At 35.2% G+C, this 26,046-nt stretch overlaps 1 protein-coding gene and 1 long non-coding RNA gene across 3 annotated transcripts in view; one reads left to right on the forward strand and one right to left on the reverse strand.

The window, feature by feature from the left end:
* Positions 1–26,046, reverse strand: part of LOC114289226 (xanthotoxin 5-hydroxylase CYP82C4) — a 377,811-nt gene that overhangs the window by 348,344 nt on the left and 3,421 nt on the right. Inside the window, exon 3 of one of the 2 annotated variants that reach the window (XM_082919668.1) lies at positions 14,693–15,596. The exons of the other annotated variant lie outside the window; for it this stretch is intronic. Within the exon in view, the coding sequence (XP_082775794.1) occupies positions 14,958–15,596 (639 nt within the window). The 3' untranslated portion in view covers positions 14,693–14,957. Of the gene's footprint in view, positions 1–14,692; positions 15,597–26,046 lie in introns of those variants that run through there. 2 annotated transcript variants of the gene reach the window in all.
* Positions 11,308–12,687, forward strand: LOC114311925 (uncharacterized). Its single transcript, XR_014363010.1, has 3 exons — positions 11,308–11,494; positions 11,608–11,676; positions 11,764–12,687. It is a non-coding gene; the product is annotated as an uncharacterized LOC114311925 (long non-coding RNA).

The following is a 26,046-nucleotide window of genomic DNA, read 5'->3' on the forward strand; positions in this document are numbered from 1 at the left end:
ACATTCACACGATAAATCTTCCTCCAAGAGCTGGAGTCAGCTGTTTACTAAGCTCATAAAGGTTGTACCTTTGTTCATTTATCCTTTACAAAGGCAGCGCCCTCGAGGCAATCTCATTAATTGAGAAAACCTCAATCGTCCGGCGCTCGAATGATCATGCATCGCCTGGGATAAGGGCAGATTCATCAATCTATTCGGCTCAAGTACCCCAGCCGGCTCATGAATCGACTCTTCAAAATTCTTAAGGTCGTCTCATCCGGCTCCCGAATGATCATGCACCGCCTAGGGCAAGGGCAGATTCATCAATCTATCCAACTCAAGTGCCCCAGACGGCTCATGAATCGACTCTTCAAAATTCTTACGGTCGTCTCATCCGGCTCCCGAATGATCATGCACCGCCTGGGGCAAGGGCAGATTCATCAATCTATCCGGCTCAAGTGTTCCAAACGGCTCATGAATCGACTTCAAAACTCTTAAGGTCGTCTCATCCGGCTCCCGAATGATCATGCACTGCCTGGGGCAAGGGCAGATTCATCAATCTATTCGGCTCAAGTACCCCAGTCGGCTCATGAATCGACTCTTCAAAATTCTTAAGGTCATCTCATCCGGCTCCTGAATAATCATGCACCGCCTGGGACAAGGGCAGATTCATCAATCTATCCAGCTCAAGTGCCCCAGACGGCTCATGAATCGACTCTTCAAAATTCTTAAGGTCGTCTCATCCGGCTCCCGAATGATCATGCACCACCTGGGGCAATGGCAGATTTATCAATCTATTCGGCTCAAGGACCCCAACCGACTCATGAATCGACTCTTCAAAATTCTTAAGGTCGTCTCATCCAGCTCCCGAATGATCATGCACCGCCTGGGGCAAGGGCAGATTCATCAATCTATTCGGCTCAAGTACCCCAGCCGGCTCATGAATCGACTCTTCAAAATTCTTAAGGTCGCCTCATCCGGCTCCCGAAGGATCATGCACCACCTGGGGCAAGGCAAATTCATCAATCTATCCGACACAAGTGCCCCAGACGGCTCATGAATCGACTCTTCAAAATTCTTAAGGTCGCCTCATCCGGCTCCTGAATGATCATGCACCGCCTGGGGCAAGGGAAGATTCATCAATCTATTCTGCTCAAGTACCCCAGTCGGCTCATGAATCGACTCTTCAAAATTCTTAAGGTCGTCTCATCCGGCTCCCGAACGATCATGCACCGCCTGGGGCAAGGGCAGATTCATCAATCTATTCGACTCAAGTACCCCAGCCGGCTCATGAATCGATTATTCAAAATACTTAAGATTCATCAATCTATTCGGCTCAAGTGCCCCAGACAGCTCACGAATCGATTCTTCAAAATTCTTAAGGTCGTCTCATTCAGCATCCGAACGATCATAAACCACTTAGGGCCAGGGCAATTTCACCAACCTATTCGGCTTGAATGCCCACAATACTCGGCATATGAGTGATAAATCAATAATTTCATAAGATATTCAATCTCTGAAAGCTCAAACACAGCAATGATTTTATCCAAAGTAGTTAAAGGCAAAACATTCTTCATTAACATAACTTCACAAACTGTGTACAAGTGGTGGTGAAATAATAAAGAAATTTTCATTAATAAATTGAGCGCAAGTAGTAACCAATTTATATATGAAAACTACCCTGAACCAACAAAAGTCTACTAAACAAAAACTTACATCTGAATTAAAAATACTTAATAAAATTAAAATGTCTCCCAGATCAATCCTCGGGGTCAGATTCAAGTGACTCAACGTCCACTTGCTCGTAGGGAATTGGCAAGGCCAATGTAACTCCAGCGGCAGCAAAGGTTTTAAGCCACCCATGTTTGAACCCCCGATTCTCGAATTTGGGGACTTCATCTACATATTCCGTGTAGGCGGCGCTTTTTCCTGCCTCAAACGCCACACAAGCCTCAGAATCGGCTTTTTCCTTGGCGGCCTTGAGCTTCTCTAACTGAACCTCCGCCTCGGCAAGCGCCTCCTTGGCTAACTTGAGCGATTCTTCGCTCGCATTTGCCCTACTCTCAGCGTTAGAGCGGAGCTGTTCAGCTGAGCGAGCCCTCTCCTCCTCTGCTTCAGCTCGCGCACTCTCCATTGCAGCTCTCATCACTTCAAACTCAGCCCTACTCTTTTGACCGTCCGCCTCCGTTTGCAAACGATCAATCCTGCCAAGGGCATTATGCAGGCGGTGGCCTAGGTCCACAATCCTGCCAACCGTCTACAAAACAAGTTAGGATCGTCAAATACCTTAATGAAAACAAATTCAAGAGAATTTAAGATGGTCACTTACCAGGAGCGCCGACTGCGCAGATAGGGCTACGGCCATAACATCCGGCACGACGCGAAAAACTGCGTTGTCAGCCGGCAAGGAAATTGAAGCCGCTAGGCTCAATGCCACGATTGGATCCTCAATGGCTGAAGCATCAGAAGAGATCGACGTATCTTTGATCTTTGGCCGAACAATAAAAGGAGCAACCACGTCCGACTCTTCTAAACGAGGCTGTTTGGAAGCAGGGCTAATCTCCGACCCAGCTTCTCCCCCGGTACTACGCTTTTTGTCCCGCTCCTCCGAAATCAGCTGTTCGTCAATGACCTGTTGTTCAACCTCTTTCCCCGCTTCGGGCATAGCAACCTGAGCCGTCTCTTCAATAATGGGTGCGAAAGTTTTAATCAAGGTGGGCTCAGAATGGGCGGCCTCGTCCTTCTTTCAAGCAGCCATTCGCTCAGCATTTTTCTTTCGCGCCATCTGCGTAAGGCTTTCCCCAGCCATACCTTCGGAAAAATCGCCAGGTAAGTCTCCCAAATTCGCAAAAATATCTCCAGAAGAAAACTATGCGCGACCCGAAGTGAACAGTGAAGGCTAGTTCAGTCCGGCAGCCTCGAACGCCGAGCGTATCGCCTCGTCAACCTCTTCGGCCTCCTCAGTGACCTCTCTGGTTGGTTCGGCAATTACCTCTACCACCGGCTCCGTGTGTTCCCCCGAATCCGAATCTTCGAGGCCAATTTGCCTAAGGCACTTCAAGCTGGGAAAGAGAAGAGCCAAAAGGTGTTGATCGCCGGATGGAATTGGAATGCCGTCAGCGGCCGAAAATGTAGTATAAGTAGGTTCGTATCAGAGATGTATGTGAGCAGCTCTCCCTTGCTTTTGTACGTTTGGACGGCCGAAGTATCTGAGTGTAGACTTAATTTCCTCAAGGACTGCGTCGTCGGTTGAGGGAAGAATCTTCTTCAATCTATTACCTGCAAAGAACAGGGGTGATTAAAGGAAAAAAGCCGAATAAAAGGCAGATCAACAAACACGAGGCGTAACATGGCAACTTGGATCACCCTTCCGTCTGGGAATAGGGTCTAGGCGGTCTTTGCCTTCATCGAACTCCCAATTACCTCAGACATTGACCATTACATCGTCAACTCTTTTACCAGAACTGACAAGCATAGTTATCAAGTGATGGTCAGTATCTTTGGCCCTGAGAAAGTATCGCCCCAGCCTACCGAAAGATTTGGCCAATGCGTAGCAGTGCCGAATCGCCGGAATGCCAAGGTTAATCCTAAGGCGTCGGTTCAACTCTATCACCCCCATGATGATTCAAAAGAAATTTACATTGGGTTGAGAAGGAATCAGACTCCAATAGCAAATGACGGCCCTAAGCAATGGATGTAGGGGAAAATGGACTCCGCCCTCCGCTATGGATAAGAAAGGGAAGACGATCGTATTTTGATCCTCTCTTTCCATATCAAGAGTACTGTCCGTTACAAGAGATAAGTGAACATCGTCGGGAATGGAAAAGTGTCGCCAGAATCCGAAAATACGACCCTCAAAGATGAGGTCTTTCAAGTGTTTAGCCATTTTCGCGGGGATTCAAGGTTCCACCGAAATCAAAATGACAAACAGAAAATAGGATTTCAAAGAAGAGAGAAGAAGACTTATGAGGAGTAAACGGGGCAAGGACAGACGGAGAAGAATTGCAGAAAATGCGAGTCAGAGAAGGGATACCCGCTGGCGGTCCAAGAGTCTCGAATACTCGACAAAATGTGCACTCGAAAGAACTGAAATTTCAAATCGCAATAAATGCGAGACGCACGAATGAGGCGGGAAAGTGTAATGATGACCGAAAAGGTGTGCGCGTTCTGACATCTATATTGGGGTACGCGAAGCCGCCTGACCTACTTTGACTTTTCCAATTCAAGACCAAACACGCCGATTAACTACCGTCAATGGGGAGTTCGGGGGGCAATTGTGGGAGCCGAATAATGGCAGAATCAGAAGGTGCGTACCTTAGAAGATTGATATTAATCGGCTGTATCCTACGGGAATAAGAAGCCGAATATAATATATGTGCCGAATAAGTGTAGATCCTTAGAGCCGGATAAGAGAAAGGACAATGATTAAAAAGTAGGCCCTGGCCCCGAGGATCAAAAAGAACAGGTATAAATACAGGAACAATGGATTGAGAAAGGTATGTAAGAATCACTTCATTTAACTTAGTAAACAAGCTATCCTGAGCGTCTGAACTGACTTGTCCGTCGGAGTGCTAATTCCGGCACCCCCGACCAGAGTGTTTGTATCTTTTCAGGTGACTAGCTGAGGATCATTAGCGTCTCCCAGGATCTGAAGAGTATTTCCAAATCACTCCTCCACAGCAGTATATAAGGGACAAGGGTGTTGTGAATTAAGAGAGGAAAAACGAAAGAAAAAAAGAAAGAGTGGAAAACCGAGAGAGAGGTACGTAAGTTGAGAGTAAGAAACTTATAGTAGGGAAGCTCTGATAGTAAAGTAAGTCTAAGAGTTATAATTAAGGTGAGTTATATTATACTTTGATTTACCATTATATGTTTTGCGAATGTTTTGAGTTAACATAGCTTACTTTATACAAGCTATATTTTATTAAGTTATATAAATAAAAGTTATGTTTCATAAATATTTCAGTTACGTGGGTTACTTTCTAAACTCTATTTACTTAAAAGGAAACCCATGAATATGTTTGTTTAAATTTTAGTATATATTTAACTATAACCTTATAAACAATTATGTTTTGTAAGTATCACCACGGGAGTCCCACGCCTTGGGGGACTTAAATAACCCTAGGCTTCTGTTTGGCCACTTTGTGGTCCTCTGCTTGTCATGGATCCATTAACCTCTGTTCTGACTGTCACTTCTGTGACCTCTGTTCTGTTCTGTTTTATACTGTGATTATGATTATTTATTTACATGATTTCTGTATTCTGACACTTTAAATAAATTGTTATTTCAAATTAAATTATTTAAATATTTTAGCCTAGCTAACTATCCATGGTTATTTTGTATTCCCTACACTCTTGGCATAATATTTCTCACTCTGCTGTGTGCTTATAGCTGTTACCCTTTCAGGTGACGATATATAGGGGAATCCATAACCCCACAAAATGGAACCTGCATATGGACTGATGTTGAATCACTATTTTATCTTTCTTTTTTTCATATTTTTGCTCCCTTTTGTTTCTATTCGGGGCTGGTCACTGAATAATAAAATAATGAAAGCCCTAGAAATGTATTTCCTCTTTCTTAAATAGTAAAATGAAGTAAAATTTCTGTTTAATTATTTTTATTTTCGCTTGCGCAGCTTAATTTGCTTCGAATAAGAATAAGTTAGTAAATTGCAATTCCAACCCTAAGCCCCTAGAGTTGGGTCGTGACAATGAAATTTGTTCCAACTGTGGCCAATGAATTTCTATTCCTTTTTTATCCTGTCTTCTATATTCTCCGGGCTAGGCTGCTGAAGCTGATATGCTCTTATTTGATAAAAAAAGTTTTTCGGCTTTTATTTCAAACTCTGTTTTCCTTCAGTCCTTGTTTCATCTCATCCATATCCAAGTCATCCCAGTATGCAGAGTCTTTATTCTTGAAATCATTATATTCGTCGATAAGGTTCTCTGCTTCACGCTGGGTATGAATTCGACGGGCTGAGATTTTGTCCAAAGATTGAGTGGTGGCCACAGCAGTTTGGTGCCAATGAAGAAGCAGTGGGAGTTGATCCAAAAACATTTGAATCTCTGCTTGGGCAATGGGATTAAGGACATGACTCCGGGTCATAACGTCATAAGCCCATCGAAAGATCTTGAGAGAAACATCACCCTCAAGAACATTGAAGGGCAAATGAGAAAAGGCCGCAAGTAAAAGTTGAGCTTGATATCGCTCAAATATAGTGGGGAGAGCTGGAGGTTCATAGAAAGGAAGAAACTGGTTCTCGAAGAGAGTAAGTCTCAGTTTTTCTATCCAATGAGGGTTTTGCAGAAGAGGAGATGCAGGAGTGTCCATCTCGAAAGAAGGAGGGAACTGGGGGTTGTTTACGTATTCGAGCCAATCGGAAGAGCAAAATGTTTCCCTCTAGACAATTGAAGGACAATTGATAAAATAAGGACAATTGAAGACATTATAGCTCCATTTCAAAGGCAAATTCATCAATTTGATAAAATATAAATTAGTTTGACAAAAATAAATGTCAAAAAAATATTTTTAAATTTTAAAATATTATTTCTACTCAACAAAGATAAAATCATGTAAAAATGATAAATCTTTTACATTTTTAGTTTTTTTATTTTTTTATCAAATTAATTTTTAGTATGTATTTGGATGATGATCATGTAATTGTTAGTTATTTTTATTGATATTTTTTATCATGATCATGTATTTGTTGTTAACAGATATTTTTGGATGGTTATAATTTAATGGATGGTTATTAGGTTTTTAATATATAATCGATATATTTAATATATTAAATGTTTTTAATTTTGAATTTTTTTGATTTAATGGATTGGTTTAATAATAATATCAAAGTTGTCGCCATGTTTAACTTTTGAAAAAATTAATATAAAAAATTATTTCTACCCTCCCAAAAAATAGAATTATATAAAAATGATGTGTTTTCAATTTTTTGTTTGCCAATTTAATTTTTAGTTTCTTAGAAAAAAAAAATTGAAAACAAATCCTAAAAACCAAATCAAATATAACTAAAAAAATTCCAACATTATTCATTAGGAAAAAAAACCATTATATTTTAAACAACATATAAGTTAATCAACACAAAATAAGTTGTATGATGACTTTGCCCTTTAAATGGAGCAACAATATCTTCAATTGTCTTTATTTGGAACAAGATTCAAAATTTAAGGTCAAATGTATCACAATTGAAAGATCATAGATCAAAGTGACACAAATTTTAAACTATAGGGACTGTTAGTATATTCGGCCTTGATTATGAAATTGTCTTAATCCAAGTGGGTCAATTACTGACATGAACTATATTTCTATCAAATATTATATTTTAAAGGTCACACAACTTATATGTTATGAAATTTTGCACTCCATTTCAATTTACATAATATGATAGGTATAACATGTGTATAAACTTATACAAAAGTGAATAAAAAAAGATTAAATACATGCAGTGACAATTAATGTCATTTTTCTTCTTTCGTCCATCTAAAATGTGTGCTTCATTTGGTATATAATGAAATAATTTTTTTTTTTTTTTATAATTCTTGTGAAATAAATTAGAAATCAACACTTCTACGAAAATATCAACCAAATAAAAAAAGGCTACGGAAAGGTCCAAATAAAAAAATGAGTCAATCAAATAATAAAGGTTAAAAGTTAGGTTCAATAACCTACCAACTTGATGCAAGTGTAACCAAATAATATATAAATTAATGGCTCAACTATAGTGTGAACAAATCCATGACATTTTTAAAACTTAAATGTTCAAATTTCAAACAAATAAGTTGAATAAATTTATATTCTTTAATTTTTCCCCTCTCAATAGGTATACATTTATAGGTTGCAAAACCCCAACATAAACAATCACAAAATTAAAAAAAATAAACTTGAATACTACTACAAATAATTTTAAAATGTTAAGAGGCTCCTTTAAAAACAACAATAAAAATGCCCCCATTATATATATACAAATGCACACAGCAAGAAAATAAAATTCATAAAACTCTAAAATTTTATAACAGTCTAATCAAAAAAATATAAATAACATAAAAATAAAGTAGAATATTACTACAAATAATGTAAAAATGTTCAAAAGGTCCTTTAAAGACAACAATAAAAAATGCCTCCACCACCTATATACATAGGCACACACAATGAAAATAAATTCATCAAACTCTAATCCTACAATTGCCTGATCGATTATGGTGTTATTGATGCTCGAATGTAACTTGCACTTGAAATGCAAAGTTTGAATGAAACTTTACACCCAGTATGAGAACACTAAAAAAATCGATGGTATATTAGAATATATTGTTAAAATACGAAATATTTGAAAAATAAGATATAAATGAAATTGGAGATAATGAAGTTGAAGATAATTATCATATAAAAGGTAAAATAAAATAAAAAAAGAAAAGAAAGATCATTTGAAAAATATGATATAGATGAAGTTGGAGATAATGATAAGATTGGAGATAAAATTAAAAAAGAAAAAGAAAATACAAAAAAAAAAAAAGATATTGGAGATAAATGAAAATATTGGAGAAGATTAAGCAAAATGAAAAATGAAAAGAAAAGGCGATGAAGAACATTTTAAAGGTTAAAAAAAAAAATTAAAAAAAAAGGAAAAAACTGAAATATTCTATGGAAAAAAAATATGTTATATAAGAAAAATAGACTTTTTAGTGAGACGCCTTCTAGGAGTTTCAAATCCTCATTCTAATTTTCTTGATTTTCTTAATTTTAAATAGTTACTTTTATTTGATAATCCCACTTCGGGAAAAACAGGAAAAAATTGAGTTGTTTTACTCATAAAGAGAATCTTATACTCTCATCCCATTTAGTGAGAAACTTTGTGAGAGTTTCAATATTTCATACTAATTTTCTTGATTTTCTTAATTTTAAACAATTAAAAAAATCTACATTGACTAACTTTTATTTGATAATCCCACATCGGGAAAAGAAAGAAAAAGTAAATTGTTTAGGTTGATTGTTCACCAAACTATACGGTGAAAAGATGCCTCTCTAATAGGATGCCAACTTATATAATTTAAAGGCTTTTTTTAATAATTAATGTTATTATTATTATAATAAAAAGGTTTCGAAATTTGGAGGTTATCACCCATCTCCCCCAATTGGGTCCATCTTACTTGCATGGTTACAATTAATTATATTTTTAAAACAATATTCTGCTCCAAATGCAATGATGCAAGTTAATTCCATGATTATGACCACATGGATGACAATATAACAAGGCACATGTCGGAGAGGAGAAGAGGTCAATTGATTAACTTTGATTTATTTTCAATTTTTTTTAGCAACATTTTGAACAAATTAAAGTTCAATTTACTTTGAGTGAGACTATCATTTATAATCGCGTAATTTTATTATATTTAATTTTTATAAATAAATAATATATACAATTTTATAAGTAGATCATATATTTTTATTAAAGATAAATATATTAAAATCGCATGAACATGACTTCAGAATGAATCTGATTTTTTTTTTTTAATATGCATATGAGTATACAAAATGATCGAATACAATAAATTCACCAACCTAAACTATGCCTCTCTAATTCTCATTGGCTAGCTTTCATTTACCTTTTATTTTACAATCTCACATCGAAAAAAGGAAAGAAAAAAAAAAGTGAACTGTTTCACTTACATAAAGGAAATCTTATGCTCCTATTTATATAAGCAAAAGGAGATTTTTAGTGACAAACCTATGATCAATATTTCATACTCATTTTTTGATTTTCTTAATTTTAAACAATTAAGAAAATTCTCATTGGTTAGCTTTCATTTAATTTTTATTTTACAATCCCTCATAGTTTTGATTTTAAAAATAATTTTGTATGAGATTTTGAAATTCTCATAATATTTAACTTTAAAATAATTATAATCTCACATCGAGAAGAAAAAAAAAAACTAAATTGTTTTACTTATATAAAGTGTTACAATCCCACAATGGGAAACAAAAAAAAAAAAAAAAATTGTTTCACTTATATAAAATAAATCTCATGAAGGGAGTTTTAAGGAAAAAAAACCTTCTAGAAGGTCCAAACCCTAATTCTAAAATAATTAAATTTTCTTAATTTTAAACAATTAAGAAAATTCTCATTAGCTAACTTCTATTTACCTTTTATTTTATAATCCCAAATAGAAAAAAGTGAATTCTTTTATTTACATAAAGTGAATTTTATGCTCTAATTTATATAAATTATTGAAATTTATTAATTTTAAACAATTAAGAAAATCTCCATTGGTTAGCTTCCATGTAACTTTTATTTTGCAATCTCGCATCGAAAAAGAAGGATAAAGTGAATTGTTTCACTTATATGAAGTAAATCTTAAACTCCTATTTATATAAGCAAAATAAGATTTTTAGTGAGAAGCCCTATAATCAATACTAATTTTTTTGTTTTGTTTATGTGTTTAAGAACACATATACAATACTCCTAGCATATTACCCGTGCTATGTGAAGGTGCTTTTGTAAATACAGTTTCAATCTGCAATCCAATGTGTTTATTCATTTAACTTTTATTTTACAGTCCTATATTGGGAAAAGAAAGAAAAAGTGAATTGTTTCAATTATATAAAATGAATCTTATATTCTCATTTACATGAGTAAAAGAAGATTTTTGGGTTATATATACATTTTTAAATTTATTTAAATTATAAAGATGGTTGTGGGTTTATATAAATTTTTAATTTGTGTATATATTTAATTTATTTAAGTTATAGAGTTGTGAGTTTTTATTTTTTTATTAAGTTATTGTGACTTAAAAAAAAAAATCTAATTAGAAACCCTCAATGGGAAAATTAGTAATACCTCCTCCAATATAAATACATATGGGATGTAGTCCATACAAAAAGATCATATATCCTTCCCTTTATAAATTTTAAAAGGTGAAGTCCATATTCTATAGTTTTATATTTTTGTATGACTAATTTACCCCTATATAGTTAGAGAAATTTCAATCAAATAAAAGTCAAAGAAATTTTAATCAAATAAATTTTTAGTCAGAGAAAATTTTATTTTTATTTTTTTTAAAATTTCATATGCATCATGGATATTATTTGATAGATTTTGATGAGGTGATTCTAAAAATATAAATTTTATAAAAAATGGATATGTGAATCAAAAGTAGTTGAATTTTAAAAATTTTAAATCATTCCACAACAAAACAATGTTTTCGAAGAAAATTCTATTTCCACACACCAAGTTTATTTATTCCACATACTTAATGAATTTTTTCAAAATTATAATTTTATCCTTTAACAAAATTACCATCTCACCCACATTCACTCCTCAAATCTCTTGAATACCCATTCTAGCCCTAGATTTCTCTTATCTCTTCCTCCGAGTTCTGCTTGACTTAGCCATGAGAACATCCTTCCCTTTCCTGACTTTCTCAATCTTCTTCTTCTTCTTCTTCTTCTTCTTCTTCTTCATCACTTTTGTTCTCCATTTCCAAGCTCATGCTGTTCCTTCAGGTTACAATCTCTCTCTCTCTCTCTCTCTCTCTCCCTCCATGTACTATACATTCTGTGATTTATTTGATTGGTGTAGATTTGTTTATTCAAGTACATTGATAGTGATTAATCAGGACCTTTGATAAAACACTTGTCTTCTCTTCTCAAATGGACAAGGTCTTCCTCCAAAATCCCCCAGTCAGGCAAGTCCAAAATCATAATTTATGATTTCTATTATGTTTATACACAAATCTATGCACTGGTTTTATGTGTTTTTGTTTTTAACCCAGATGGAAATGTTCTTCAATTTGAGAATGGGTACCTTGTTGAAACTGTTGTGAAGGGAAATGAACTTGGAGTTGTGCCTTAAAAAATCCGTGTCTCCGAGAATGGTAAACTTTTTGCTATCGAATCGGTTAATAGCAATATTGTCCGGATTAGTCTGCCATTATCCCAATATGAGCTTGTTCTTCCTATGTTTTCTCTTGCTATATGCGCGAATTGATTAACAAAATGGGTTTGACAATTTCACCAAAAGTACAACTCCGCATGTGAGGATTCCGAAAGGTAATACAACTAAGGCGTCTCACAGTCCTCCTCCATCTCATAAGCAGAAACACCGAACCTTCTGGACAGTGTGCCATAGATGTAAAATGCAGTATGAGTATCTTAGAATGTATCTCAATCATAATCTTCTCTATCCCAATTGTCATGAACCATTTTTCGCAATAGAAACTGCTCCACCGTCCTCAATAGGTTATAAAGCATCCACCTAATCAAACCATTCCCAACAGCAACAGAACTCGAATCATCAGGGTGCAAGCAAAAATGTACATACTGCAGGAAGAAACAACTAAAGAAGAGGATGTGTACAGAGAAGGTGAAGGTATATTTGGAATGTGAAGTCTGTGGACTGAGATAAAAAAGTAAAAATTAAATTACTAAATATGTGGATTGAAAAAAGATATACATAGAGATAATTTGGTATGTGAAAATAGAATTTTCCCGTTTCTTAGCTTTAGTGTGGGAGTTTTTTTGTCCAAGAATAACCTCCACGAATTTAGAGAACTTGAACTACCAAATATTTTTCCTTTGTCCTTTTTAACAAGGGAGCTCTAACTAAAATTCCTTGTATTTTAAAAATTAGAAACTTTGCGAAAAATAGTTTGAAACTTTCAAAGACAAAGACCTTTTAACTTTTCCAATTATGTATAGTAAGTATAGAGTACAGATATATAGATAACAAAAAAAAAAATTTTAAAAAATCAGAAAATACATATTGTATTCAAATTTAATGAGATAACAAATAACAAAGATTAAAAAAAAAAAATGAGGACTAATTAGATTACGACGGTAGCGTTTGGTAACGTTTACATTTTTTGTTTATGTTTACAAAAATTTTATAAACTAGTTTGTTTATTTTTAGAAAAACATAAATTATAAACGCGTTTGGTTTGAACAAAATGTTTAAAAAATTTTAAAAACATAAACTAAAAAATATGTTTGTTTAGGCCTAAAATATTTATATTTATATTTGTTATTTCTGACAATGGGATCACACACATTATAATTGGAAAAAAATTAATTAAAAAATTAATTAAAAAAAAATTAATTGGAAAAAAAATTAATTGAAAAAAATGAAAAAAAAAATTAATTGAAAAAAAAAATTATTTGAAAAAAAAAATTGAAAACTGAAAACTTAAACTCATTTTTTGAGTTTACGTTTTTTCCTCAAATTTATAAACTGAGACAATTATTTATAAATCAAAAAAATGATCAAACAAGTTTTTATGATAGTTTTTTAAATTTTTGTAAATATAAAGTAAAAACTGAAAACAGAATGGTTACTACTAACAAAAATTTCAAAACATCTAAATTGTGAGGAAAAACGATCGAAACTTTCAGCCTCAATAATAACAAAAATTTTGAAAAATACTATATTTGAGATTATAACGAGATAACAAATAACAAATTTTTTAAAAAAAATACTATATTCAAATTCAAATGAGATAACAATGTTATATTTCAAAAAAAAAAAAAATCTATATTATATTCAAATTCTAATGAGATAACAATGGATAACAAATCTATACTATTAGATTAAAAACAAAAATTAAAAAAAAAAAAGAGTACCAATCAGATTGCGACACATATTAACTGAAATTTAAAAAAATCAAAAAATTCAAAAAATTGAGTAAAAATTATTGGAATTTTCAACCTCAATGACTCCACAATGTTTTGCAATTATATATAATATAAATAGAAATTAAAAAAATTAATACCAAAAATCAATGTGTTCTCTATGTTTTTGGCAAAGTCAAAAGATACTAAAAAAAGTCAACTCCAACTCTAAGTATATATCTTGTTACTATTGGAATTTTTTTATAAAGATTATATAATTACTTAATTATTAGGGAGTACTATGCATACAAAAAAAATTAATGCAAATTTTAAAAAAAAATTCAAAAAAATTGTGTCAATAGACTATATTGATTATGAGGCCTTTTTTGGGAACACCCCAAATATTAGTTTATTTGTATCGCATCACTTTTCTATTTTTTCATATGTTTTCTCGTAATAAATAAAAAAATCAAAAAATAAATTATACCCAAAACAACCTTGAGTGTGACTCATGTCACATTAAATTTAAATTAAAAACATGACATTTTTCTTTTACTCACAAATAGATACTAGATCACTTCCCTATAATCATTTATACTCATAAAATTATGTTTAAAGGGTCTTTTGGGAAGTGGGTTCCCTCTCTCACGAAAAATTGATAATAATTAGATTTTAATCAAAAAGCTAATTATAACCATCTTCCCAAAACAAGGACATGAATTTTGAGAAGAATTAGAATCTCATAATATTAAGATTATTGGTAACAAAATTTCCAGATCATTGTTATTTATGCATTTAGCATTTGGTTTTGTTATGAATATTGACAAAATTTCAAGTCTTGTTAGTCCCATTTTATTTTTACTCTTAAATAATTAATATTTCTTGAGCAATTATGGGAAAGTAGGAGAATCAAATACTTTGTTGGGGAATAATTTTTTTTTCCTGGAAATAAATAGACAATAATCACTTTTTTATTCTAACTCATTTCAAAGGTTGAATTCGTGATGACTCAAAATCATATTTTCATTTCCCTCAATATTCATGTCACTCAAGCATAGCAATTGACTCAAAAAAACAATAACACTACAAACTCAAAAATTTTATCAAAAAACATTAATACGTGATTGAGATTCATTTTACAAATTCCAACACTACATGCATTTAATCTCTACCAAAGACTTTAATTCTTATCACAAATCTATATTCGAGGTCTTGAACTTAACCCAAAAACAAATATTTTAAATATGGGTCCACCTTATTGGTACAAGAGTCCTAAAACGCAGAGGTAAGGTGACCTTGCATACACTCCCATTTACCACACATTACATATGCATCATACACATTACAAACTAAGATGGTCTATCTATGGTTGATCATAAAACTCACTCGGCAAGCGTGGGGTGACCAACACTTCCAATGGAGTTGCCTTAGGTAGTGTAAGCCCCAACCCCTCACTCATATCCACTTTTCTATTCCCCGGTAGTATCGTAAGGTTGAACCCTTGAAGCAATCGAGCGAGTATCAAATGCAACGTTTGATATGCTAAGGTGCTTCCAGGGCATGACCTCCTACCAGCACCAAAAGGAAGGAACTCAAATTGCTGCCCTCTTAAATCTGCTTTTGCTTGCCACGTAAGAAATCTCTCTGGCCTGAACTCATCAGGGTCAGTTGACAAGCAAGGGTCATGGTGGAGCTTCCAAATATTTACTATCAAGCGAGTGCCTTTGGGGACGTAGTAGCCAGAGACATGACAATCTTGAATGGACTCACGTGGAATGGATAAGGGTCCTGGAGGGTAGAGTCGTAACGTTTCCTTGACGATGGCTTGGAGGTAAACTAAGTTCTTGGTGTCTGATTCATCTACCCATCTTACTTTTCCATGTCCAACATACATATCTACTTCTTGTTGTGCTGTTTTGAGGGCTGTTGGATGGTTTAGAAGTAGGGAAACTGCCCAAGTTAATGTGGTAGTTATGGTATCAGAGCCTCCTAGGATAAGTGACTGCAAAAAAATGAAAAAATAATTTTTTTTTAATGTTATGAAATTAAATTCTCAATTGAAAAGAATATACAACAATATTATGAGTACAACAAATAAAAAATAAATACAGAGTAGCACTTACAATTTTTGGTTATACAGTCATATGATATGATAATTTTTTGTTATACAGTCATAAATACAGAGTAGCACTTACAATATTATGTGTACAAAAAAAAAATAAATACAGCCATATGATAATTTTTTGTTATTGGAAAAAAGAATGAATTTCACTCCCACCCATAATCTAAATTGAAGGGTACTATCTCAACTCAAATAAAATTAGAAGAATATTTATGCTACTTATTCATGCATAGTTACTCCAAAGTCCTACTATTTGGTTTGGCTAGCTACAACGGTTAGGATCCAGAGACTTTTATTGGACTGAAAGGTTTAGTTGATTAATTAGATTAGAGGTCTAGTTGAAGTCCCATTTGGGATAAAGGTTGAGGCTAAAATAGTTATAAATGATAAAATGTCACATTTAAATTTATAAATGATAAAATGTCATATTCAAATCATAGTTATTTTATTTTTTTCTTATAAAAATCAAAAAAAAAAATTAAAAAATCTAACCCAAACGAGACTTTTTAACTCCATACTAAAGTAGCCAAAGAATTAACTCATATCCCAAACTAACCTGAGGCGATTGTGGGATTCTAGATGAGTTAAACAAACCCTGAGGCGATCGAAGAGAGAGAGGTAAAGGACGAGGACAGCGAAAATGGAGAGGATGTATCAGAGGGTGTCGTTTCTGGAAAGGAAGAGGGAATTGAGAGGTCGGAACCAAAGACGAGATGAAGAGTGTTTACTCACCATGATTGTTGCCTTGATCTTTGTCTGTTTGGTTGAATGCTAAATTATTCAAGAATCTTTGCACTTTTTTTTTTTTTTTCCCAATTTGATATATTCCATATTTAAAGAATGCACAATTAATAAAGTTCAGATCTGGAGTGCAATTTGTCTCTCTTTAGCTACACGTCCTCCATTAAAGATCTGGGAACAATTTCTTTGTATTTGTATCCGTTTGGGAAGTGAGTTGGCTTTTTGGTTTTTTGGTTTTTTGACTATTTTAGCCCGGGTTATTTTAGCCTGGTTTGGGAAGAGTTTTTTGACTTTTTGACTTTTTTGACTTTTTTTGTGAGAGAGGATTGTAATGATTATGGGTTAAATTTGATATTTTGTTTTTTGTGACTAAAATAGCCTATTTTATTTTTTGTGGCTATTTTAGCCAAAAAAACCTGGACTTTTTCTTCCCAAACAGAATTTTTGAGTTAAAAGAAGATAAACTGTGGTACTGTCTTTTTACCCACAAAGTTATCTTTTAGCAACCATATTTTAGCAATTTATTGATTTTTTTTTATTTTAATCGCAGCACTTCTCTATTTTTTTTAAAATCTTTTCAAAAAATATTTTTAAATTTTTTTTTAAAAATTATTTCTCAAAATAAGTTATAATTGACTTTTACTATAGTCTTATTGTGGACCAACTCTCCAAATTCGAGCATGTGATACAACCTCCGTCAGTTTGGATGAAAATGATGACAGTTGCATTTTGGTACAAAATTACAAGGTCATATTTGAATCATAAATGGACAAAATGCTCCTACCCTTAATCACAATGGGATAAATTAAATTTTATTCTAAAATAAATAATTTATTATCAAGATCATAATTACTATATATATATTTTAGCAAATATACTCAAATTATACAAATATAAATATTTAATTAATTTATTTTTTCATATGAATTATTTAGATTTAAAAATAAGTGGGTTATCATATTTATTTAAAGCATGATAAAAAAAAATTATTTATATGTAATGTTACTTGATGTATATGCAAATAATTTGGGCAAGCCATTAATGCAGCTGAATAAGATTTAAGAAGTACATGGTAGCCATTAATGTAGCTGAATAAAACTTAAGAAGTGATTTGACATACCACTTGACTTAAGAAGTACAAGGTAGCCCAGTTCTATGATATACATTAGAAGTCAAATTGAACCCTTAGCTTTGCTAAGCTAGTTTACCGACAAGTACATGACGTTTTTTTTTAATAGTAAAAGCGAAAGTTTTATTAAAAATATGAAATTAAAAGTATAAAAAAATACAATATATTAAAAGAGGTTTGGGCAATATAAAATATTTTTACTATTGTTATTCACACTCATATAACTAATTCCTCGACCTCACAGTTTTTTAAACAAAAAATAAACCAAAGCAAGATCAAAACAAATTTTAACAGTTAAGGACTTAACTACCAAAAAAAAATAAAAAATTTGAAGCCCCAAAGTCAAACTACATATTCAAAAACACACTCCTTAACTCCCAAGCATAGCTACACTACACCCAAGGCACAACTCAATGTCTCCCACTCCTATTCCCTTTGTCACACTTCACCCACTCCATGTAGAGATGGTAATTTGAACCCAGATCAATAGGGACCCGACTCCAAATTGAGCAGTTTTTTTTTTTTTTTTTGAAAAATACCCCTAATGGACTGGGAATGGTATTAAAAAATGAATTCCTGATGATATTTGGATCAGAGACAATGATATATTTCCCAGCCCCAGACCTGGCCCCGGCCTCGTTTAGCCCCCAATATAAGATTACTATTATGCCCCTATTTATATATATATATGTGTGTGTGTGCGTGTGTGCGCGCGCGCGTGTGTATGTGTTTAGGGTTTTGTTGACACACAAATATAACATATCGCCGATCCTTTCTCTCTCTCTCTCTCTCTCTCTCTTACACAGGAGTCTGCCGCTCTCTCCATTCCTTCACTGTCAATCCTCCTCACCGATCCTCTCTCATCACTGCGATTCTCCCTCACCGCTGCTATACTCCCTCACCGATCCTCCTTCATTGTTGTTGTGCTTCCTCACGCCGTCACTATGACAGCTCCTCATCTCCCTCTCACGGTATCTCCTCTCTCTCTCTCACAGTATCTCCTCCTCACTAGTTACTCTCTCTCTCTCTCTCTCTCTCTCTCTCTGTTTTTTGCTTTTGTTCTTCAAATCTGGAAAATGATGAAGATAAAGAGATGTTGATGAAGATTTGTTATTGATGAAAATGATGAAGATCTGTTGTTGATGAAGATCCGTTGTTGTTGTTAATGATTTGAGCACAGATTTGTTGTTGTTGTTGATGTTGTTGATGACGTTGATATTGTTGTTGTTCTTGTATTTTTTGGAACTGATTTTTCATTTTTTTTGGCGGGGAAATTTTCAGAGGCGGGGAAACCCGATCCTCGTTAGAAGGTGGGGGCGGTGATAGGTGTCCCGTCAGGGATCGGGGTCGGGGACGGAGAAATTTCCACCATTGGAAATCGGGAACAAGAAGTGTGATCCCCGGCCTTGCCTTGGTGCATTGCCATTCCTCACTCCATGGCTGAACACCATGGGCAGAAACACACCCATGGCCGAAGCTTACTTCCAAAATTGAAACACACATTGGCCCAAACACTCAAACTCCCATTGCCAAACACCCTTAGCCTAAGCACACAACTGAAGGTTCCATCGCCGAAACACCCACTGCGGAACACACCATTGGCAGAAACACACCAACTTCCATGGCCAAAACACTACCTCACATGCGATCTAACAAACACTACACTACCTTCCACAGTGAAGCTTCCGAACCAATGTTTTAAAAATCGGACTAATAAGCGAAGTGGAAAAGCGATCGGATAGACGGGTCACTAGTTCAACTGTCAGGGTTGAACTGAAATCAAACCGTAATGTCATAATTATTTTATGAATATTTTTATAATTTAAAAATAAATAAAATACATTCCTTTAAAATATTTTTATAATTTAATATATATACTCATCAAATATATATATGTTTATATATATTTTTTATATTGATATTGTTTGTAAAAATATTACTTATACATGTGTTTGAGGGAAATTAATTTGCATACAATAAATATTATATATTTCCTATGTATTAACAAGGAACCATGGTGGTAGAGTGGAAATTCATTCTTTTTGGAGCTTGAGGTGTTGGATTCAAGTCGTTTTAGTATCAACCTTTTCAATATTGGACCAAACATAGCAAACCGATTCGATTTGCTTCAACCCGGGCCAGTTCGTTCGGTTTAGTGGTTTAACCGCGGTTCGCACTGGTTTTACTTAAAATGACCGATTTTCAAGAGGGAACGGGTTAGAGGATATATCCGAACCAGACCATAGACCGGTTAACGGTTCAACCGATCGAACCGAACCAGCCTGTTCAGTTTTTAAAACATTGTTCCGAACAAACTCCTTTGGCCGAGAACCACCAACACCTCCCATGGCCAAAACAATCCATGGCCGAAAGACCCAAGAACCAACTCCTTTGCAAACACTTGAACATCAAAACTCACTCTAGAATGTAATCGCCGGACACCCCCATGAACAACAACTCGCTCTAGAATGAAATCGCTGAACACCAAAGCTACATCAGAGTACCATGAGCAAAAACAACCTCCTTTTAGTCGAATGAAACGCTGACCTTCATAGATTTGAATAAAGTTCACCCCTCAAACTCCCACTCTCTAAAGAGCGCCCAAATGAAGCTCTTTTACAAATTTGGAACATTCTTTTTATCAGCCCACCACCGACCTCCACAGATCTTAAAAGAATCCACCCCTCAAACTCCCATTGGCGTAGGAGCACCTAAATGAAGTTTCTAAACAAATCCAACATGCCCATGTTGAAGGCGCCGTCCATGAAGGAAACCGAAAAAACCATGGTCGAAACCCCCCAAGGCCAAAACCCATCCCTTTACCACCCTAAAGAACTGAAAAGGATTTGGAAAAACTATAGGGATTCAAGTTTAAATAGGTGAGACCAGCCGACCGCCATGGCCAAAGGCGACGGTTCACTGGCCAACAATAAGACCCGGGATAGAGGTTTTTAGAGAGAGAGAGAGAAAAAGTTTGAGAGAGTCAAATTTTTAAACATACGAGTACATGAGTTTGTAACTTATATATATAAAAGATTGAATTACACTGACAGTTCTTGTACTTTGGGGCTTATATCATTTTGGTGCTTGACTTTTTAATTGTATTATATTTGATCTTGATTTTTAATTCTCGTTCCAAATAAGAACAATCACAGATGTCATTTCCTTTGTAAATGTAAAATTCTTCATTTCAAGGGTAAAGTTATCATTTAATTTATTTTGTGTTAGTTAACCTGTATGTTGTTTAAACTTTAATAACTTTTTGTTTAGGACAAGGCTGGTCTCCAGTCCAGTTTTGGATTGGGCCGTACTATTGGGCCTCCGTGGGAGTATCACGGAGCTCATATCGATGATTCAAACTGTTCAATATGTAGAGCTCGTCGAGTACTTCATCCTTACAAAAAATCACGTTAATCGGATATCGATATCCAACGTGATTTTTTACAGGGATGAAGTACTCGACGAACCCTACACATTGACGATTCAGATCATTGATACGAGGTCCATGGTAGACCCACAGAGGCCTAACATCACTGTCCAATCTGAAGCCACATCTTTTTTTAATGAATAATGCTAGCACTTTTTTTATTATAAAGTTCTATTTGGTTTGATTTTCAGAATCTATTTTCACAAAAAAAAAAATTAAAAAACTAAAAATTAAATTGGTGAAAAAATTAAGAACGCTTATCATTATTATATAATTTTATCTTTTGGAAAGGTAGAAATAATTTTTTGAAATTAATTTTTTTTATATTTATTTTCGTTAAATCAATTTCTATTTTTTCAAAAATAATTCTAAAAAACTCAAGTAAAACATGGCAACAATTTGGATATCATTATTAAATAAAAAAATTGAAAACTAAAAATATTTCATTTATTAAACATATCATTTATGCATCAAAAGTCTAATAACCATCATTTGCATGATAACCATAAAAAAATATCTGTTAAAAACAAAAACAATCATCCAAAAACGTTAACAAAAACAACCACTCATTACATGATTATCATTCAAACACTTATTAAAAATTAATTCAGTAAAAAAATATTATTTTTATATAATTTTATCTTTGGTATGTACAAATAAATTTTAAATTTGTAAAAATATCTTTTTTATATTTATTTTTATCAAGTTATTTTATATTTTATCACATTAACGATTTTACTCTTAAAATAAAAAATTATCCATTTGAAAAGAAAGCCACGTCTTCAATTATGCATATTTAGAATGATATTTAAAATTTAAAATTAAATATATTATAATTAAAAAATTATGAACTAAAATAAAATAAATCTTAAAGTACAAAAGACTGTAATATAATTTGTCCTATATAAAATGAGAGGAACACGTGACATACTTCAGAATAGTCATCTCCACTCATAAGTGAATTAGTGACGAAAAGGACGTGTTTTATGGCCCTACCCTCCTGACCTGATAACATCTCACGCGATAATGACTGATAGAATTATTATTCACTTAGAACATGTGACATGCTTTGGAATAGTCATCTCCACTCATAACTGAATTAGTCACGAAAAGGACGTATTTTATAGCCTACCCTCCTGGAGTAAGGATCCTCTAAAGTGATTTTTTCCTAAAGTTTTCTAGAGTGCTATATTGTGTGGTTGAGATTTACTGGTAAGTCACATCAATTTTTCTGATGTGACTTGTCAATAAATCTCAACCACACAATATAGCACTCTAGGAAACTTTAGGAAAATTTCACTCTAGAGGATCCTTGGTGACCCTCCTGACATGATAACATCTCACGCGACAATGACTAAATAGAATTATTAGTCACTTATATTGTGTTGTTAAATGTATGTATTATTGATTGATGTGTATATATTACAAGATTGATGTGTTGATTGTTATATGAATAAAGAGGTACACTCTCCGTTATATAGGAGAGAAAATTACAAACATCATCATGCCAAAAGTGGATCCACTAACCGAAAGTAAAGGCACTAATCTAAAGCCTAAAGCACTAACATAAAATATATTAACAGCCCCCCTCAAACTCAAGGAGGATAGGTACTAACCAACTTGAGTTTGGAGAGAGTAACAAAACAGAAAAATAAGCTGACAAATAAAATTAAAAATGGGATAGGAGACACTGTATGGTTGTGTCAGACCGTTGTAGAAGACACGGTATGGTCGTATCGGACCGTTGTAGCAGACAGTTTACGGGGTCATGTCGGACCGTTGTAGCAGACACTGTGTGGTCGTGTCAGACCGATGTAGAAGACAGTTTACGGGGTCATGTCGGACCGTTGTAGCAGGACAGTTTACGGGGTCATGTCGGACCGTTGTAGAAGACAGTTTACGGGGTCATGTCGGACCGATGTAGCAGGACAGTTTACGGGGTCATGTCGGACCGTTGTAGAAGACAGTTTACAGGGTCATGTCGGACCGTTGTAGCAGGACAGTTTACGGGGTCATGTCGGACCGTTGTAGCAGACACTGTGTGGTCGTATCAGACCGTTGTAGAAGACAGTTTATGGGGTCATGTCGGACCGTTGTAGCAGGACAGTTTACGGGGTCATATCGGACCGTTGTAGAAGACAGTTTACGGGGTCATGTCGGACCGATGTAGCAGACACTGTGTGGTCGTGTCAGACCGTTGTAGAAGACAGTTTATGGGGTCATGTCGGACCGTTGTAGCAGCTTGTGGTGGTGCACCAAGGGGGCGACTTAGGGAGTGCGCCATGAGGTGACTTGAACATGATACTGTGTATAACCCCCCCTCAAACTCAAATAGGTGTGAAGATAAAAACCTATTTGAGGTTGAAACAAAGGGATTGATAAAGCTGACCGGGGTAGAAGACACTGTATGAGTGGGTAGATAGGCGGCCCAAAAAAAATATACATGTAGATATATATCGAGCCCTCAAAAGTCGTGCCCTCAAAAGGTGTGCCCGCACCCTCAAAAGGCGTGCCATCAAAAGGCGTGCCCGAATGCATCAAAAGGCGTGCCATGAAAAGACGTGCCAGTTTGTCGGCGAGAAGAGGCGCGCGATGCGCGTGGCTGCCTCGGCTATTTAACCAAGACGGAGCTGAGGCCGAGGCAGAGGCTGAGACAAGAAACTGAGAGAAACCTCTGAAGAATTCTGCGTTGTGCTGAGAGAGAGAGGCTGTAACACTGTTGTGCTGAGAGAGAGAGTCTGTAACACTCTGTTGCGAGAGAAAATGGCTTCGTCGTCCCGTGGGCTGCTCACTCTCTTTCCCGATCTCAACGAGTCCACAGGAGAGAGAAGTGGTGCGGTGTCCCGTGAACCTCAACCAAACACCACTGGGTTTGCTCCGTTGAACTTTCCGATGCAGTCGGTGGAGCAAAAAATGGCAGTGCAAACGGATGTGGAGGCTAATCAGTATACTTTGAAGGCATGTGTGGAGTCCATGACGGCGGTCACAAACTTGTCGCACCGGCTGCAGAGTAGGACAAATGAGGTGCAGCAATTAAACTCCCAGCTGGCTCTGCTCCAACGCATGTATAAGGATGCGCGAGCAGAGATAAGCGTGCTAAGGGCAGAAAACAAGGAGCTGAAGCGGAAGGCCACCGTGATGTTCCGATTTGGAGGGCCGCCATATGCTGCAGTGGAGGAGCAGGGAGTAGTGATCGTGCCCAGTGGAGTGGGAAACACGGAGGCAACACCGTCAAGGGCCGCCCAGGACGGAGGCAAAAAGAAAAGACCGGCGGCAGAGTAGAGAAGAAGTGAGGTCGATGTATGGCCGCTGCAGAAAAGAAAACAAAGCTTGTGTTGTTGTTTTGTTTTTTGTTTTTTTGTTTTTTTTGTTTTTGTTTTTTTTTTTTTTTTTTTTTTTTTTTTTTTTTTTTTTCTTCGGTGTAAAATTGTGATCGGGGTGGATCCCTGAGATGAATAAAAATAGGGGTTGTTGTGCAAATTTGTAAATGTTTGTTTGTTTTTTTTCTTTTTTTTTTTTTTTTTTTTTTTTTTTGGTTGTGAAAAGAAGGGATTCGAAAAAATAAAAAGAAATAAATAAATAAGGGGATGGTGATGAAATGATGAGGGTGGGGATGATAAAGAGAAAAAAAATATATATATATATATATATATATAATAATAAAAAGAATGGGACAAAGTGGGAGTGTGTGGAGAATTATTATTTTAGAGGATGGGGTATGGCAGCATGATGATTATGTCTTTGTTTTGGGGGTGTGAATGTATGGTGTGTGGGTTGGTGCCGAGAGTGAGAAGGCTGGTTTGGTGAGGAAAGGAAAAGGAATTGGAGTGTTATATATAATAATAAAAAGAATGGGACAAAGTGGGAGTGTGTGGAGAATTATTATTTTAGAGGATGGGGTATGGCAGCATGATGATTATGTCTTTGTTTTGGGGGTGTGAATGTATGGTGTGTGGGTTGGTGCCGAGAGTGAGAAGGCTGGTTTGGTGAGGAAAGGAAAAGGAATTGGAGTGTCAGATCCACTCACACTTGTTTTTGTGTTTTTTTGCTTTTAAACAAACATGGCTCTCATAGAGAGAGAGAAAGAACAAACATGGCTCTCAAATATGGGTAGTATTTGTATCCCGGTATTTGATATGAAAGAAGATTCTGTAGGAAAATCAGAGAAAATAGTAGAAGCATGCAGGGAGTGGGGATGTTGCAGGATCATCAACCACGGCGTCCCACCGGAGTTGATGGCGGAGATGAAAGCGGCGACGCAGTCTCTGATGGAGCTCCCGGTGGAGAGCAAACGGCGGTGATGATGAGGACGATACTGAACCGGAACATGATGAGGGTACTGAACCGGCACCGCAATCGGGACATGGAAAGCAGGGTTGGGACCAAGTCACCTCGGTGGCCCGAGGCGAAGAAGAAGAGGAGGAAGAAGATGAGTTGCTGCGAGGGACGAACTCGGGTGCAGCGGCGGCACCATCGACGTGGCAAAGGTGGCGTTGCATGTCTGAATATGTGTGTGATGTCCCTCTGTTGAGTGGTGTGTGTTCTTTGGTCTCTAGAGAGAGAGAGAGATGGCTAGAGAGAGGAAGATGAAGTTACAGTCTGGGTATGTGTAGAGGTCCGGCGGGCGGCCAAGTTGAGGCTGCCGCCCGCCGGTGAAGCAGAATGAATAGGTTCTTAACCTTGCTCTGATACCATGTTAAATGTATGTATTATTGATTGATGTGTATATATTACAAGATTGATGTGTTGATTGTTATATGAATAAAGAGGTACACTCTCCGTTATATAGGAGAGAAAATTACAAACATCATCATGCCAAAAGTGGATCCACTAACCGAAAGTAAAGGCACTAATCTAAAGCCTAAAGCACTAACATAAAATATATTAACATGTGTTAATTAGAAAATTTGATAAAAAATTAAAAAAAAATATATATATATATATATATGAGAAATTAAATTAAATTAAATATATTTTATTTTATTTTTTTTAATTTTTATTTATAACATTAAAAACGTGTTTTATAACTCTAC

Source organism: Camellia sinensis, chromosome 3 (genome assembly GCF_055761805.1).
Source record: "Camellia sinensis isolate YWXY chromosome 3, ASM5576180v1, whole genome shotgun sequence".
In the NCBI taxonomy this organism is placed as follows: Eukaryota; Viridiplantae; Streptophyta; class Magnoliopsida; order Ericales; family Theaceae; genus Camellia; species Camellia sinensis.